The sequence below is a fragment of the Haematobia irritans genome, chromosome 5 (genome assembly GCF_050003625.1).
Source record: "Haematobia irritans isolate KBUSLIRL chromosome 5, ASM5000362v1, whole genome shotgun sequence".
In the NCBI taxonomy this organism is placed as follows: domain Eukaryota; kingdom Metazoa; phylum Arthropoda; class Insecta; order Diptera; family Muscidae; genus Haematobia; species Haematobia irritans.
The window spans coordinates 143,618,128-143,634,086 of record NC_134401.1 but is presented as its reverse complement, the minus strand read 5'-3'; the positions used below and the strand labels follow the sequence as shown (position 1 = coordinate 143,634,086).

Below are 15,959 nucleotides of genomic sequence, written 5' to 3'. Positions count from 1 at the left end.
TTATAAAATGTCTTGCGAAGTAATGAATGGAAAAGATCTAAGGAATTGATTGTGAACCATTTTGTATTTATAATTAAATTAAAAAAGTAACCGTGAAAATAAGCGGGTTTTCAGCTTGAAAACTGAACATAGTACTCAGCTTAATAATTGCACTCATTCGATACTTTTTTGTAGTATCTTGTCGTGGTACTACTTCTCAATAGTGACGACGCTTTTCCGACGAGTTTTGGTATACGATTGTTTTCGACGTGGTGGGGATTCTCAGATGCGCCGTCGAATTCAAAAGATGTCGGCAGGGAAATTGCCATTTCTATCAGTATATAGGTAAGTACTATGTTCGCTTTTCGCGTTGAAATTTTCGTGGTTACTTTATTAAAACAGTTCAATATAAAACAGACAAATTAACTCAATTGATGCGTAGTTTCTTGTTCCTCTAGATTTCGGCAAGACTTTACAGGAATAAGTTTGTTTTCATTTATAATTTTGATTATTTAAGGAAAAGTAATCGCGAAAATAAAGTGGTTTTCAACTCGAAAACCGAACATAGTACCTACCCTATGATCGTAATGTAGAACTCTAGTTGGCAACCCTACTACATTTGAATTAGTCCTTTTTGAGAGCAACCCTGCATAGCACTGCATTTTTACTCCCTTTCTATGCATTCATCAGCTGTTATTGTTGTCTTTGCTTTGTGGGTTTGTGTTGTCCTCTGTTCGTTCGTTGTGCTTGTTTTGTTTTATTCTGAAACAATTTTAACTAATTTATTGATTAAAATTATTAACACAAATTTTGAAAAGTGCAAAATGTGGTTATGTTTAGTTACGAAAGGCCGCCTTGGGTCATGCAATGCTTTGTAGGCCGCTAGGATTGAATGCAGATCTGTGCTAAGAAATTGGCGGCCATATTTTTATACTACAAAACGAAAGCATTCAGATTTCAGTGGAAATAACAATAGAAACTAGCTTACATTCTTTTGAACAACTCCAATGATTGAAATTTTAAGGGAAACTTCGATTTTCTAAGGTAATTACGGTGACCAAGGTCATAGTCAATAGTCTTGCATTATCTTCTTATGTACATCATAGTTATCGAGAGGTCCTTAGAAAATATGTGCATTTGGTGATCAAGATCAAGGTCCATGGTTTGTATTATATTCAAAAAATTCCTGTCCATAGTTATCGATAAAATATGCATCATCACAAAGCTTCCACTATTTACAAATATTCTTATTTTATATATCTTGATATTTTTAAAACAATACTATAACAAATATTAAATTATATTTACTTTATCCTTCCTCTCTTGCAGACTAACGAGCCAACAGCCCGAAAAATCATAATCAAACCTCATAGCAGTATACTTCAAAGCGGGAATACTGGCGAGTTTCAACAACAAAAATCAACTACAATGCTTAAATATTTCTTAAGCGCATAAATAAACCAAGAGCAACTATCAGAAATGTATAACAACAAATAGGAGCAACACTAGTACTGACTTTATAACACCATCGGCAAAGCAAGGAAGGAAACAAACAAGGAAGCCAACGACAAGGATTATTCCTTAAGAGACCTCCTCAAGGACCAACACTGCCAGTTTCAATTGGACGATTTTTATATAGAAAAAAAAAAACACATTGATAAATTGCCTTTGAACATTGCAAGACGGCGAGGCGACATCAAGAACGCTCATAAAAACTCTAAACGTTAAGTATTTTAAAACTGAATGTTCTTTTTGGAGTGCATACAAGACTCACTACACTATCGTTATTGCTTTGGGTATCCTGTTTGTGAGAGTGCCACCTAAAGCACTGCTTCAAACATAGGAATTTCCAACATCCTTTTTGTGTGATCTGAAACGAAACGAGCACAATTCTCAAGACACTATACACTCCTAACTCTCGCCGGTAGACATCATCAACGTGTACGGGCTGGACGGACTCTCTCGTTTGGTATATTTAACACATTTAAGTATACCTCCCTATTGTCGGTGTCGCGCGTTCCGTTCACTTATAATCACCATTCGTGGTGTCGTGTTGAAGGCACTTAAATCCAGTGGCATTCGTTGTTCGTAGCCATTTGTTGACTTGTGTGTGAGTGTGTGTGTGTGTGTGCAAGTAAGGAAGTCTGCCTCTTGTCTTCTGGTGTTAGGTATTGCACAGACAGAGACAACGACGTCATTTCTTGTGCAGCAAATGCACTTGGATGCTTTTTAAGAAATGTTAAGGATCAAGTTGAAGGTTACGTTACGCCAACAGCACCACAATTTTTAAGACATTGTACTTGACACTCAGTTGTTATAGTTTCCGGTTCCGTTTTCAACATCGTTCTCCTCGTCGCAGTAACGATAAAACTCAACTTTCCGGGAATAAGTTGAACAAAACTAGACAAAAAAAATAAGAAAAAAAAACACAACACCACCAAATAAAACTTTAAAAATATAGTCGACATTCCTCATCTTTTTGTTCCAAGGCTATAAATGTTTGATATGCATTGAGTGCAAAAGCATCACTAGTCGACGGACTTTGGGGACAAGGACATGAACATGAAGTTCAAATTCTTGCCACTATCAAAAATGCAATTTTGTCATTTTGCTTAGAATGGTTTGGTGTCCCCAATAAAAATTTCCAAACAATCGCTCAACTCTAAGCAAGTAAAGGAGAAGCAAAACTAACTAAGACCCTAGGAAGGGAATAACTTTTCACAATCCCAGCATTTTTCTTCCTCAATAAGAGAGAAAAAGAAAGCTACTCTTATATCATATCTTGCACCAAATCATCGTAAAATTGCAATAGCAAACACAACTTTACGAATTGTTCTCATCCTAGCTGGGAAATGTTGTAAATACTCTGATACGACCCATAAAACTACAGATAAAAAATGTTGTCCAACAACTGTGGCAGCATAAGTAGGTCTTGCCATAGGAGCTATGGGCCTCCTGGCAAAGACAACCAAACTACATGCCCTCATATCCAACCTCCTCGTCATCATCATCACCATCATCGTCAACAACAACATAATCATCATGCATCAGCAGCAGCAGCACATCACCAGCGTCAGCAATATAATTATCATTGGCATCAGCGGAGTCTTTGGAGTCATTTGTTTTATACGCGTCGAAGAATGTCATTGCAATGTGCTGTTTACAACTGTGGCTATTTGCTACTATTATTATGCTCCATTACAATGTTATTACCCCATGTTAAAGGTAAGTTAGTATTATCATGATAGTTGTCCTTTTTATGATCTTCTATATGGAAGTTTGTCTTTTCTTTGTGGGCAATTTTAGCAAGCTATATAGCTACCATTTGGTGGTAGCTGAAATTTTGATATCGAACATAATTTTTCTTATATGGGAATATGAGCTAATTAAGATTGTTTTATTAAACAATTTTCATATTTTTATACTCCATGCCATTGTAGATGGGATGGAAGATTTCTTACATCTTGTTCACAACTTGCCGTAGTCATAATATCAACTTTGAATATTTATTGAGATATTGATAATATAGAAATGAAATTTTCTATAGAAATAAAATTTTAACAAAATTTTTTTATAAATAAAATTTTGACAAAATTTTCTATAGAACTAAAATTATGACAAAGTTTTCTATAGAACTAAAATTTTGACAACATTTTTTATAAAAATAAAATGTTGACAAAATTTCGTATAGAAATAAAATTTGGACAATATTTTCTATAGAAATAAAATTTTGACAAAATTTTCTATAGAAATAAAATTTTTACAAAATTTTCTATAGAAATAAAATTTTTACAAAATTTTCTATAGAAATAAAATTTTGACAAAATTTTCTATAAATATACAATTTTAATTTTAAATATAAAATTTTGACAACATTTTCTATAGAAATAAAATTTTGACAAAATTTTCTATAGAAATAAAATTTTGACAAAATTTTCTAAAAAAATTAAATTTTGACAAAATTTTCTATAGAAATAACATTTTGACAAAATTTTCTATAGAAATAAAATTTTGACAAAATTTTCTAAAAAAATAAAATTTGGCAAGATTTTCTATAGAAATAGAATTTTGACAAAATTTTCTATAGAAATACAATTTTGACAAAATGTTCTATACACACAAAAAAATTTCACGAAAATTTTTCCAATTAAAATTTTAATTGAGTTTTAAAAAATATTCAATTAAAAATTTAATTGATTCAACAAATTTTTTAATTGAAACAAAAGTCAATCACAAAAATAATAGTATCAATTAATTTTTTAATTGGATCAATTAACTTTTTAATTGACCTTCAATTAATTTTTTAATTGATACTATCATTTCTGTGATTGAAACATTTCAATTAAAAATTAATTGGATCAATTAATTTCGTGATTGAATCAGAAAAAAAAATTTTGTGTGTAGAACTAAAAATTTGACAAAATTTTTTTATAGAAATAAAATTTTGACGATATTATCTATAGAAAAAATGTTTGACAAAATTTTCTATAGAAATAAAATTTTGATAAAATTTTCTATAAATATAAAATTTTAACAAAACGTTCTATGGAAATAAAATTTTAACAACATTTTCTATAGAAATAAAATTTTGACAAAATTTTCTATAGAAATACAATTTTCAATTTCAATTTCAATTTCCATTTATTTCGTAATACAAAGCCAATGAGGCCAAATAAAAAAAATGTATTACATGACTATAGCCTAAGTAAAGATACATAAAATAATAAGTGTGTAAATTTAAAATTGACAAATTTAAAATTTTAATTTAAAATTTTGACAAATTTTCTATAGAAATACAATTTTGACAAATTTTCGATATAAAATTATCTAAAGAAATAAAATTTTGACAAAATTTTTTGTAAATATAAAATTTTGACTTAATTTTCTATAAATATAAAATTTTGACAAAATTTTCTATAAAAATAAAATTTTGCCAAAATTTTCTATAGAAATAAAATTTTGACAAAATTGTCTATAGAAATAAAATTTTGACAAAATTTTCTATAGAAATAACATTTTAACAAAATTTTCTATAGAAATAAAATTTTAACAAAATTTTCTATAGAACTAAAATTGTGACAAAATTTTCTATAGAAATAAAATGTGGACAAAATTTTCTATAGAAATAAAATTTTAACAAAATTTTTTATAGAAATAAAATATTAACAAAATTTTCTATAGAACAAAAATTTTAACAAAATTTTCTATAGAAATAAAATTTTGACAAAATTTTTTATAGAAATAAAATTTTGACTAAATTTTCTATAAATATAAAATTTTGACAAAATTTTCTATAGAAATAAAATTTTGACTAAATTTTCTATAGAAATAAAATTTTGACAAAATTTTCTATAGAAATACAATTTTAACAAAATTTTCTATAGAAATACAATTTTGACAAAATTTTCTATAGAAATAAAATTTTGACAAAATTTTCTATAGAAATAAAATTTTGACAAAATTTTCTATAGAAATAAAATTTTGACAAAATTTTCTTAGAAATAAAATTTTGACAAAATTTTCTGTAGAAATAAAATTTTGACAAAATTTTCGATAGAAATACAATTTTGACAAAATTTTCTATAGAAATACAATTTTGACAAAATTTTCTATAGAAATATAATTTTGACAAAATTTTCTATAGAAATACAATTTTGACAAAATTTTCTATAGAAATAAAATTTTTACAAAATTTTCTATAGGAATAAAATTTTGACAAAATTTTCTATAAATATAAAATTTTGACAAAATTTTCTATAGAAATAAAATTTTGACTAAATTTTCTATAGAAATAAAATTTTGACAAAACTCTATAAATATAAAATTTTGACAAAATTTTCTATAAATATACAATTTTGACAACATTCTCTATAGAAATAAAATTTTGACAAAATTTTCTATAAATATAAAATTTTGACAAAATTTTCTATGAATATAAAATTTTGACAAAATTTTCTATAAATATAAAATTTTGACAAAATTTTCTATAGAAATGAAATTTTAACAAAATTTTCTATAGAAATAAAATTTTGACAAAATTTTCTGTAGAAATAAAATTTTAACAAAATTTTCTATAGAAATAAAATTTTGACAAAATTTTCTATAAATATAAAATTTTTACAAAATTTTCTATAGAAATAAAATTTTGACAAAATTTGCTATAGAAATAAAATTTTGACAAAATTTTCTATAGAAATAAAATTTTGACAAAATTTTTTATAGAAATAAAATTTTGACAAAATTTTCTATAGAAATAAAATTTTGCCAATATTTTCTATAGAAATAACATTTTGACAAAATTTTCTTTAGAAATAATATTTTGCCCAAATTTTGGGCTATAAGATCATGCACTGATACAAGAGATATATTCCCTTTGCTCCTCAAGGAATGTGGAAATTATGTATCTATATTATATTAAATGCTTGAAGTGATACCCAAATTATGCATGAGCAATACTCATATAATCATCTTATCTTTCTACTTCTTAACTTGTCACCTCATCTTCCAACTTCTTAATCCTCCCAGCTGGGAAGTATTATTGAAGTTTTGAGCTTTTGTAAGTCAAATGATAATGACTAACTAAAATTACTTGTATCATAGCTAAAGCTTTTTTGTTTTCGTTGAAATAAATAAAAATTAATGTCTTCCACAGGAAAGAATAAAACAAACGGTTCCAAAAGTTTGTTAAATAATTTTTTCTTTTACCAACTAGAAGAAAAAAAAACAAAATTCAAGAACAAGCATAATAATTTATGGCTTTTGTTTAAGAGAGTAACAAACAATATAGGATGTCTATAAAGCTCCAAAGAGGAGGAATGTATCCATTTATGTTTTGTGTTTCATTTTCTTCTTTTTTACTTTATTATTACTACAGAGTGAAACAAGCCAATTCTTGGAAATACAAAATTGTAGTAGTTGCGTAATGCAAGCTTGCTTTTTTTTATTTTTTTGATTTTTTTTTCGTGGTAGCCACATAATCACCGGCAAATAACCCCAAACTAGTAAACTATAATATAAAAATATAATTAATGACTTTTTATAACTTTGATATATTATGATAGCATCGCAGCCTTTAAATGTTGCTGCCGGGGTGATACTCTCCAATAGAACTTAAACCTATATGTAGGTTAGGTTAGGTTAGGTTAAAGTGGCAGCCCGATTAAGATTCAGGCTCACTTAGACTATTCAGTCCATTGTGATACCACATTAACTAAAAGTACCTATTACATATGGGCACTTCTAGTTTTAACCGCTGAACCTTCTTGATGTTGTTGTTGTTGTTGTTGTAACAGTTTATTGTGATCTCATCCATTTCATGTTATACGCTTGGTACATCAGCTTGTTGGCAGATCAAGGAACTCTGCGACTAAGATGGGGTGTGTCCAGAGTGATCTGGTGGTAAGTCGGGTTGGTTTGGCTGGGCAAGAGAAAAGATGACGCGTGTCGTGTGGCCCTTGGTTGCAAATTGGACAAACGTCAGCTACGCTGCTATCAATCACCGATAAGTAGGAATTGAGGCGGCTGCACTTGCCTGATCTTAATTGGGCCAAAATTACCCTAGTCTGCCGTGGGAGGTCTCTTTCCTCCGATGCTATGGGCGGTGGTCGGACTCCAAGAACAGGATTAACCTTGTAGCTTCTCACCGCTTCAGCTACAGTATCCTCATGAATCCTGTTCAAACCTGCCTGGTACGCTGCTTGATCTAGAGGCTCTCTTTTATAGCGCTGGATCTCGCGCTCTAGATTATGTATATCAACCCTTACGTTCCTGGGTGGTGGTTGTGTATCCATAAGATGGTGGTTTGGATGATTACTGCGATAACAACCCAGGAGATACTGCTTTGACAGCATGTAGTTGTGTCTTCGCACAGGGATGATCTTTGTCTCCACATAAAGGTGATCCAGGGGTGTGCTGCGGAGACACCCAGTCGCAGTTCTAAGGGCAGCGTTCTGGCAGGTTTGTATGTTATTCCACTGCGTATCACTGGTCTGCGGTGTCCACACTGGCGCTGCATAGTTTACCACTGACCGGCCAATTGCCTTATAAGTAGTTAGCAAGGTTTCTTTGTCCGCACCCCAAGTACTGCCGGCTAGTGACTTGAGGACCTTGTTTCTACCACGGAGCTTATTACATATTGCAGTGGCATGGGCAGATGACCTAAAAAGGCTGTCGAATGTGACCCCAAGAATCTTGGGGTAATTTGTGGTCGGAATTATTACTCCATCGACTCTGATATTCAACTGCCTGCGCACTTCTGCCGTCCATGTAGTAAATAGTGTGGCTGAGGATTTGGTGGGGGATATCCTCAAGTTTCTCGCAGTGAAATAACTGGTAAGATTAGCTATGTAGACGTTCAACCGATCGCAAATGTCATCAACATTGGGCCCAGATGCCAAGATTGTACAGTCATCCGCATATGATACAATCTCGACGCCGTCAGGAGGGGGTGGAATCGAGGACATGTAGAGGTTAAACAGTGCCGGAGATATCACCCCACCTTGGGGAACTCCCTGTTTAACTCTACGCGGTCTTGACTTTCTGTCCCTGAATTCCACGTACGACTGGCGTCCACACATATAATTCAGCACCCAACACTTCGCTCCTGCCGGTAGGGACGTATTCTCGATGTCCTCAAATAATGTGGCATGGTTGACCGTATCGAATGCTTTCGATAGGTCAAGCGCCACGAGGACCGTCCTGTGACACGGCCTGGGCTGGTTAAGTCCCTTATTAATATGTGTCGAAATGGCATGTAAGGCTGTTGTCGTACTATGTACCTTACGGAATCCATGTTGATGGTGGGCAGCTGGAAAATTCTCCACAAGGCTGGGGAGGAGTAATGCCTCAAGTGTCTTGGCTACTGGCGAGAGAAGGGATATCGGTCTGTACGATTCACCTTTGCTCGAATCTTTGCCCGGTTTCAGTAGTGGAATCACCCTTCCCATTTTCCAGACATCGGGTATAATGTGTGATTCCAAAGACAAATTGAGGAGTCTGGTCAGGTACTCAACTCCCAGTATTCCCAGATGCTTCAGCATTAGCATTGAAATTCCGTCAGGGCCCAGCGCCTTAGATGGTTTCGCGCTGTTGATGACATTGGTAACTTCGGCTGCAGTAAATTGTGGTGTGTCATCGGCTCGGAGACCACGTACACGACGGGTGGCTCTCCTTTTCGCTCTATCACTCTCGGGATGCTCGACAAACTGTCGGTTGAAGTATTTGGCGCACCTCTTCGGATCAGTCACAGTCACGTCGCCAAATGTGACTGAAATCCCATCATCCCTTGTGGAGGGGTTCGAGAGGGCTCTAACTGTTGACCACAATTTACCAGTTCCTGTTCCTAAGTTACATTGCTTCAGGTGCTCTAACCAAGTGTTCCGCTTGTGCTCGTCGACTATCTTACTAATCTCTAGATTTAGTTCTCTGATTCTAGGATCAGCAGGGTTAGCACGACGGCGTTCATCACGCTCGTCTGCGAGTCCCGCCGCTTCGGCTGGGAAGTTGGGCCTCACCTGGGCAATTCGACCAGCGGGTATGAAGCGAGCGGCTGCTGCGTTGATGATGTCCCGGAACTCCCTCTGGGCAACATGAACATGTGAGGGGGACGGGAGCTCACTGAAGCGGCGATCGGTGTATTCTCTGAAGCCTTCCCAGTTGGCTTTATTTTGATTAATAAACGTCCGGCGTTCAGAGGTTATGAAATCGGAGGGTCGGTTGATGGTGAGAATTATGGGGAGGTGGTCCGAACCCAATGAAATGACGGGTTGCCAGGAGACGTCATTTATCAGACCAGGCGATGCTAACGATAAATCTGGCGAACTGCTGCAGTCACCCATAATTCTCGTGGGGGCCTCTTCGTTCACCGTGCAAAATGTGGAGTCGTCTATCTGCTCTGCCAAAGCTATGCCCCTCTGGTCATTACCCAGGAGAGAATGCCAAAGTTCATGGTGGGCATTAAAATCTCCTAGAACCAATCGGTTATGCCCGCTCAACAACCACTCAATGTTTGGGCTATAACCAGGAGCACAGCTACCAACCGGCGGTATGTACACATTGTATAGCTCTATCTCGGCAGCCCCACACTTAACTGCTACCCCCATACATTCCATGTACGGGTCATTAGTGTCTAGCACAAGCGTGATAGGTCTATACTGCACGGAACGGTGTAATATGAAAGCCAGGCCACCACCTCCATTTCTTGTGCGATCCTTCCGTAGGACATTGTACCCATCACAATGTCGTAGGCTGCAGGTGGGATTCAGCTTTGTTTCCTGGATCGCCGCGACCCTTATCCTTTTCCGATTCATAAAGTCTACGATCTCACTAATCTTACCACGGAGCCCGTTGCAATTAAATTGCAAAAATGATGCACTCTCCGGAACTGGTACAACAATATTCGGTGTAAGATGCTGCGGCGGAGAATATTGTTGTGCGGGAGAAGTCGGTGGGGTCACATAATCAGATGACCCACTGCTGCTGTCATTGGCACAGCATCCTGCCACGAAGTCAGTTTGACTATACTCCCGCAGCGATGTTAGGCCGGAGCAGTTCCGGAAGTGCACCCATTCCATGCACCGGTTACACCTCACCGAAACCGAGCGATGGTGAATTCGATTTCGGCAGACGGCACTGTACCATGGTCCGGGGTTTTCCTCTATCCCGGCTCGGACCAAAAGCAGGCGGAGAAGGCTCCCCGGGATGCACCTTCTCCAACACGAAAAAACGGACGAGACAACACGTACACTGAGGTGGCAGCCGCTGGCCGATAGCTGGTATCCATCGGGTCAATCCGGTGCGTAGAACCCGCCGCCGTGGGATTGGAACCTTCTTGATTATTTTTCTTTGTTGAACCAACCAGATTGTTCCAAAAACATTAGCAGCCTGCTTAAGTTAACGTTTTCCAGATCCGCCAGTAATCTGAAGCTATATGCTCCTAAAAGTTGCTTGCGCTTTACACAAAATGCAGGACACTCACACAAGAGGTGTTTAATTGATTCTTTTTCCTCCGCATCATGACAGCTCATACAATAGTCATTATACTTCGCGCCAATAGTTTTTGCAAAATCTCCTATCAGGCAGCGACCCGTTATAGCAGATATCAGGAGTGATATCTGACGTCTCGAGAACATTAGCATATCTAGTGTGCGGTTTAAGTTGAAATGGGGCCATATTTGCTTGGTGTCGTTACAACCCTTGCAATTCTCCCATCGAACATTTGCCATCATAACAGCCTTCTCACGCAGCATGAGCTTGCAGGTAGCTAGGGGCATACCAACAAATTCTAGTTCCCCTGGAATATGTAAGGCAGTCCCTAGCCTTGCCAACTCATCGGCTTCGCAGTTCCCCGGTATGTTCCTATGGCCAGGCACCCATATTAGGTGAATATTGTACTGCTCAGCCATCTCATTGAGAGATTTGCGGCAATCGATGGCCGTTTTCGAGTTGAGGAACACAGAGTCCAAGGATTTTATTGCAGGTTGACTGTCTGAGTATATATTAATGCCCACATTTTTTGGAACATTACTTCTCAGCCAATTCGCCACCTCTCTTATTGCTAATATTTCAGCCTGAAAAACACTACAGTGATTAGGTATCCTTTTCGCTATTTGAAGTTCCAAATCATTAGAATATACTCCGAAACCCACTTGTCCATCCAATTTGGAGCCATCAGTGTAGAAATCTATATATTCTTTATTCCCCGGGGTCTGTGTGCACCACGCCTCACTGTTGGGTTTTAGAGTCTCAAACTTTTTGTCGAAAAGTGGACTCGCCAAAGTGTAATCCACTACGTTAGGCACATCTGACATTGTTTTGAGGACAGAACTGTGACCGTAACCTTTTTCCGACCACAGCGATAGTTCGCGCAACCGCACAGCCGTTGTTGCAGCTGACTGTTTGATATTAAGGGAATTTGTTCCTGTCTTGCTGAATGCGCCTGAAATACACAAACACGCCATACGCTGAACTTTATCTAAACCAGTCGGTTTCTGAAGTGCCGGCCACCAGACTACAACACCATATAGCATTATAGGTCTAACCACTGCCGTGTATAGCCAATGCAAAATTTTTGGTTTTAGTCCCCACTTTTTTCCTATTGCCTTTTTGCACGAGTACAAACAAAGCTACAGTTGCCTTCCTCGCCCTTTCTTCAATATTAAGCTTAAAGTTCAGCTTCCTGTCCAAAATAACGCCAAGGTATTTTGCACAATCACCAAAGGGAATTTCAATACCCCCTAAGGAAATAGGCCTAACCGTGGGAGTTTTGCGATCTTTGCAGTACATGACTAATTCTGTCTTTGCGGGATTTACCCCAAGACCATTGTCTTTCGCCCATTTTTCAGTCATCCGGAGGGCCCTCTGAATAATATCTCTGATTGTGGATTGGAATTTTCCCCTGACTGCCAGAGCTATATATCTGCGGGCTGCCACCTAACCTAACCTAACCTAGGGGATTTGGTGAGGATTTTCCAAAAATTTGGGTATTTTTGTGAGGAATTTTCGAAATCTGTTCACTATAATAAATTAGATTAAGAATTATGGTTTATATGAAATTCTTTACTTACATGCTTAAAAAAAGGCTTAAAGAAGTACAGAGAATTTCCAAAATATAAAAAAAGAAAACTTTCCTCCTCTTAATTCCACGGCATTTATTTTGGGGGTTCAAAAGCTATTTTACAATTTACTCTGTTTCCTAAGACTCTTTTTACTATTGAGAAATTATTTCGTAAGGACTCATCCGCGTATGTCACTGATTTGGAAAATATATCCCATACATACACACAAAAATTTTTTTCTCTGATTCAATCACCAAATTAATTGATCCAATTAATTTTTTAATTGAAATGTCTTCAATCACGAAAATGATAGTATCAATCACAGTTTTAATTGGGCATAGAACAAATTCTTGATTAAAAAATTAATTGATTTTTTCAGCAAAATTCAATTAATTTTTTAATTGATTCAATTAAAAATTTAATTAATGTTGATTGCAAAACGCAATTAATTTATTAATTACAAAAGGTAACTATTTTTAATTACTTAGTTAGATTGGCTTAGAGTTTTTATTTGGATTAACAAATGATTGTTTGAAATACATTTTTAATTAAAAAAGTAAAAAAAATCAGCACTTTTTTTAACTGAATTAGTCTTCCGAATTTGATTAAAAAGTTAATTGTATCAATTAATTTTTTAATTAAACATTTTAAAAATTTCAATCATTGCTTAATTAACTTAATGTTTCTATCATGATTAAAAAGATAATTGTATCAATTAATTTATTAATTGAAAAAATTTTCAACTTCAATTAACTTTTTAATTGGAAATATTTTGGTGATATTTTGTTCTGTGTATAAAATAGAGTTCATATCGGGACAACAACTGATGAGGGCTTGTATCGCATGATATTTTGAGCACCCGCCTCCTGGTTTTGCGTTTTGAAATCTTCAGTTTTTTGTAACTTGCAAACTGGTATAACAAAAATTGCACATTTTTCCAATTTGTAATTTTTTTACGCATTTCCTTTACTTTGTTTTCAAAAAACTTGCCAAAATGTGTTGAGGATTTTTGTGGCGAATTTTAAATTAAATTGGAAATTTTTGGGATTGAAAGCGTTCCATTTTGGGGACAAGGGCCCGGAAAATACTGGCAACAATGTCACCACCTGCGGTACCACAATGGGCTGAATAGTCTAAGGGCGTTTTCGTTTCGCAAAATATATGTTGCCTTGGTGTTACACTACTTTTTCCCGTATTGTATTTTCGCTCAAATAATAGTATCATTCCAAAGTTATTGTTAATTCATAATATTGTGAGGGATACAGGATCCAAAATCTATGACAGTGTCCTTTATATTTGCCAATCAATTTCGAGAATGTTGCACCTTTTTTCCCAATCGAAATCGCCATAAGTGAGCCTACAAATTAGCGGCATGCCCCCACACCTAACCTAGCCTAAGCGTTTGGGTGTTCCTGCTCGTTGACCTGCTTCTCTCAGAGATTGGTTTTTCGCCATCCATTGATTGTGTTAACATAGCGTATACTAGCGCATACTAGGCTGTAGGAACAGGACAGTTTCTTGAATTTTTATTTGAAAACAGATACTACGTTTGGACCCCCTTTTTTTATTACAACCCCGAAAACTCCATAAGGTCTACTTACAGAGTCTGCGAAATTTATTTCTATAATCATATATGCATATGAAGGTATATTCCTATCTACTTTGTGTTTTCGTATTTAATTCGGGAAGAACGTTAAGGGACATACAACAAATATTAAACCTATTAACATTAAAATTGTTTTTATTTCCTTTTTGGGCCATGGAACACCACAGGCACATTCACACACACACACATATATGTACAAAAATAAGAATTTTAAGCAATGTTTATGGCTGTGTATTCTCTTTACGAATTAAGTTCATTTTTGGCTTGATTTTATTTTGTTTTCTACCGGAGCATGAGTATATTCATTTTAAGTAGGATCTTTTTCTCCTTCTTACTTGCACTAAGTACTCGTATGTCTACCGAAATATTTACTATTTTTATGGAGTTATTATTGTGCTCTTAGATGTTGTTGTGGTTACCAACAGCATCGTTGTGTAGTTAAGTTTTTGGTTGGAATAAAGTTTTTACGAATATAAATTTTCCTCCAGAGTCCTTTTCGCGTTGGCAGACATATGGGCAGACGTACGCAAAACAAAAATGCAAAAACTACTTAAAAATGTTAACATGGGTAATGGTGGTGGTGGTGGTGTTGATGGAATTGATACATAGTATTAGTATAAAATAATTTAAAACAAATTTTAATTAAATGTTGGTGGGGTTTCTCGCTTTATTCTTTGGAATTTGGAAATTTAATAAAGAGACACAATTTCTAAGCATTCGTTTTGAAGGTGAAAGAAAATTAAAAATTGTGTATTTTGGAAGCAGCTTAGTATCTATAGCTTCAAATGCATTATATGAGTTCTTACTATCTCTTGGATCTGGCTAGAAGAAGAAGGTATTTCACTATATTATGCCTATTGTTGTTGTAACAGTTTTTAATGTAATTTCATTCATTTTGTTCTATGCTTTGGTACTTCAACTGGTGTCCAGATCTAGGAACTCTGCGACAAGGGTGGGGTGCGTCCAGAGTGATCTGGTGAGTCGGGTAGGTTTAGCTGGACAAGCGAAAAGGTGACTAGTGTCATGTGGCCCTTGGTTACAGATGGGACACACGTCAGCTACGCTGCTATTAATCACCGATAGGGATAGTCGACGAGCGCAAGAGGAACACTTGGTTAGAGCACCTGAAGCAATGTAACTTAGGCACAGGGACTGGTAAATTGTGGTCAACAGTGAGAGCCCTCTCGAACCCCGCTACAAGGGATGATGGGATTTCAGTCACCTTTGGCAACGTGACTGTGACTGATCCGAAGAGATGCGCCAAATACTTCAACCTACTGTTTGTCGAGCATCCCGAGAGTGATAGAGCGAAAAGGAGAGCCACTCGTCGCATACGTGGTCTCCGAGCCGACGACACATCACCATTTACCGCAGCCGAAGTTACCAATGTCATCAACAGCGCGAAACCATCTAAGGCGCTGGGCCCCGACGGAATTTCAATGCTAATGCTGAAGCATTTGGGAATACTGGAAGTTGAGTACCTGACCAGACTCCTCAATTTGTCCTTGGAATCACTCATTATACCCGATGTCTGGAAGATGGGAAGAGTGATTCCAGTACTGAAGCCAGGCAAAGATTCGAGTAAAGGTGAATCGTACAGACCGATATCCCTTCTCTCGCCAGTAGCCAAGACACTTGAGGCATTACTCCTCCCCAGCCTTGTGGAGAATTTTCCAGCTGCCGGGGTGATATCTCCGGCACTGTTTAACCTCTACCTGTCCTCGATTCCACCCCCTCCTGACGGCGTCGAGATTGTGTCTTATGCGGACGATTGCACAATCATGGCATCCGGGCCCATTGTTGATGACATTTGCGATCGA

At 35.9% G+C, this 15,959-nt stretch overlaps 1 protein-coding gene across 1 annotated transcript in view; it reads left to right on the top strand.

Moving 5' to 3' along the window:
• Positions 1 to 697: 697 nt before the first annotated feature.
• robo1 (roundabout guidance receptor 1) overlaps positions 698 to 15,959 on the top strand; it is a 291,324-nt gene continuing 276,062 nt past the window's right edge. Inside the window, 2 exon segments of the mRNA XM_075308740.1 lie at positions 698 to 1,023; positions 1,309 to 3,204. Coding sequence (XP_075164855.1) covers positions 2,877 to 3,204 — 328 coding nt within the window. The 5' untranslated portion in view covers positions 698 to 1,023; positions 1,309 to 2,876.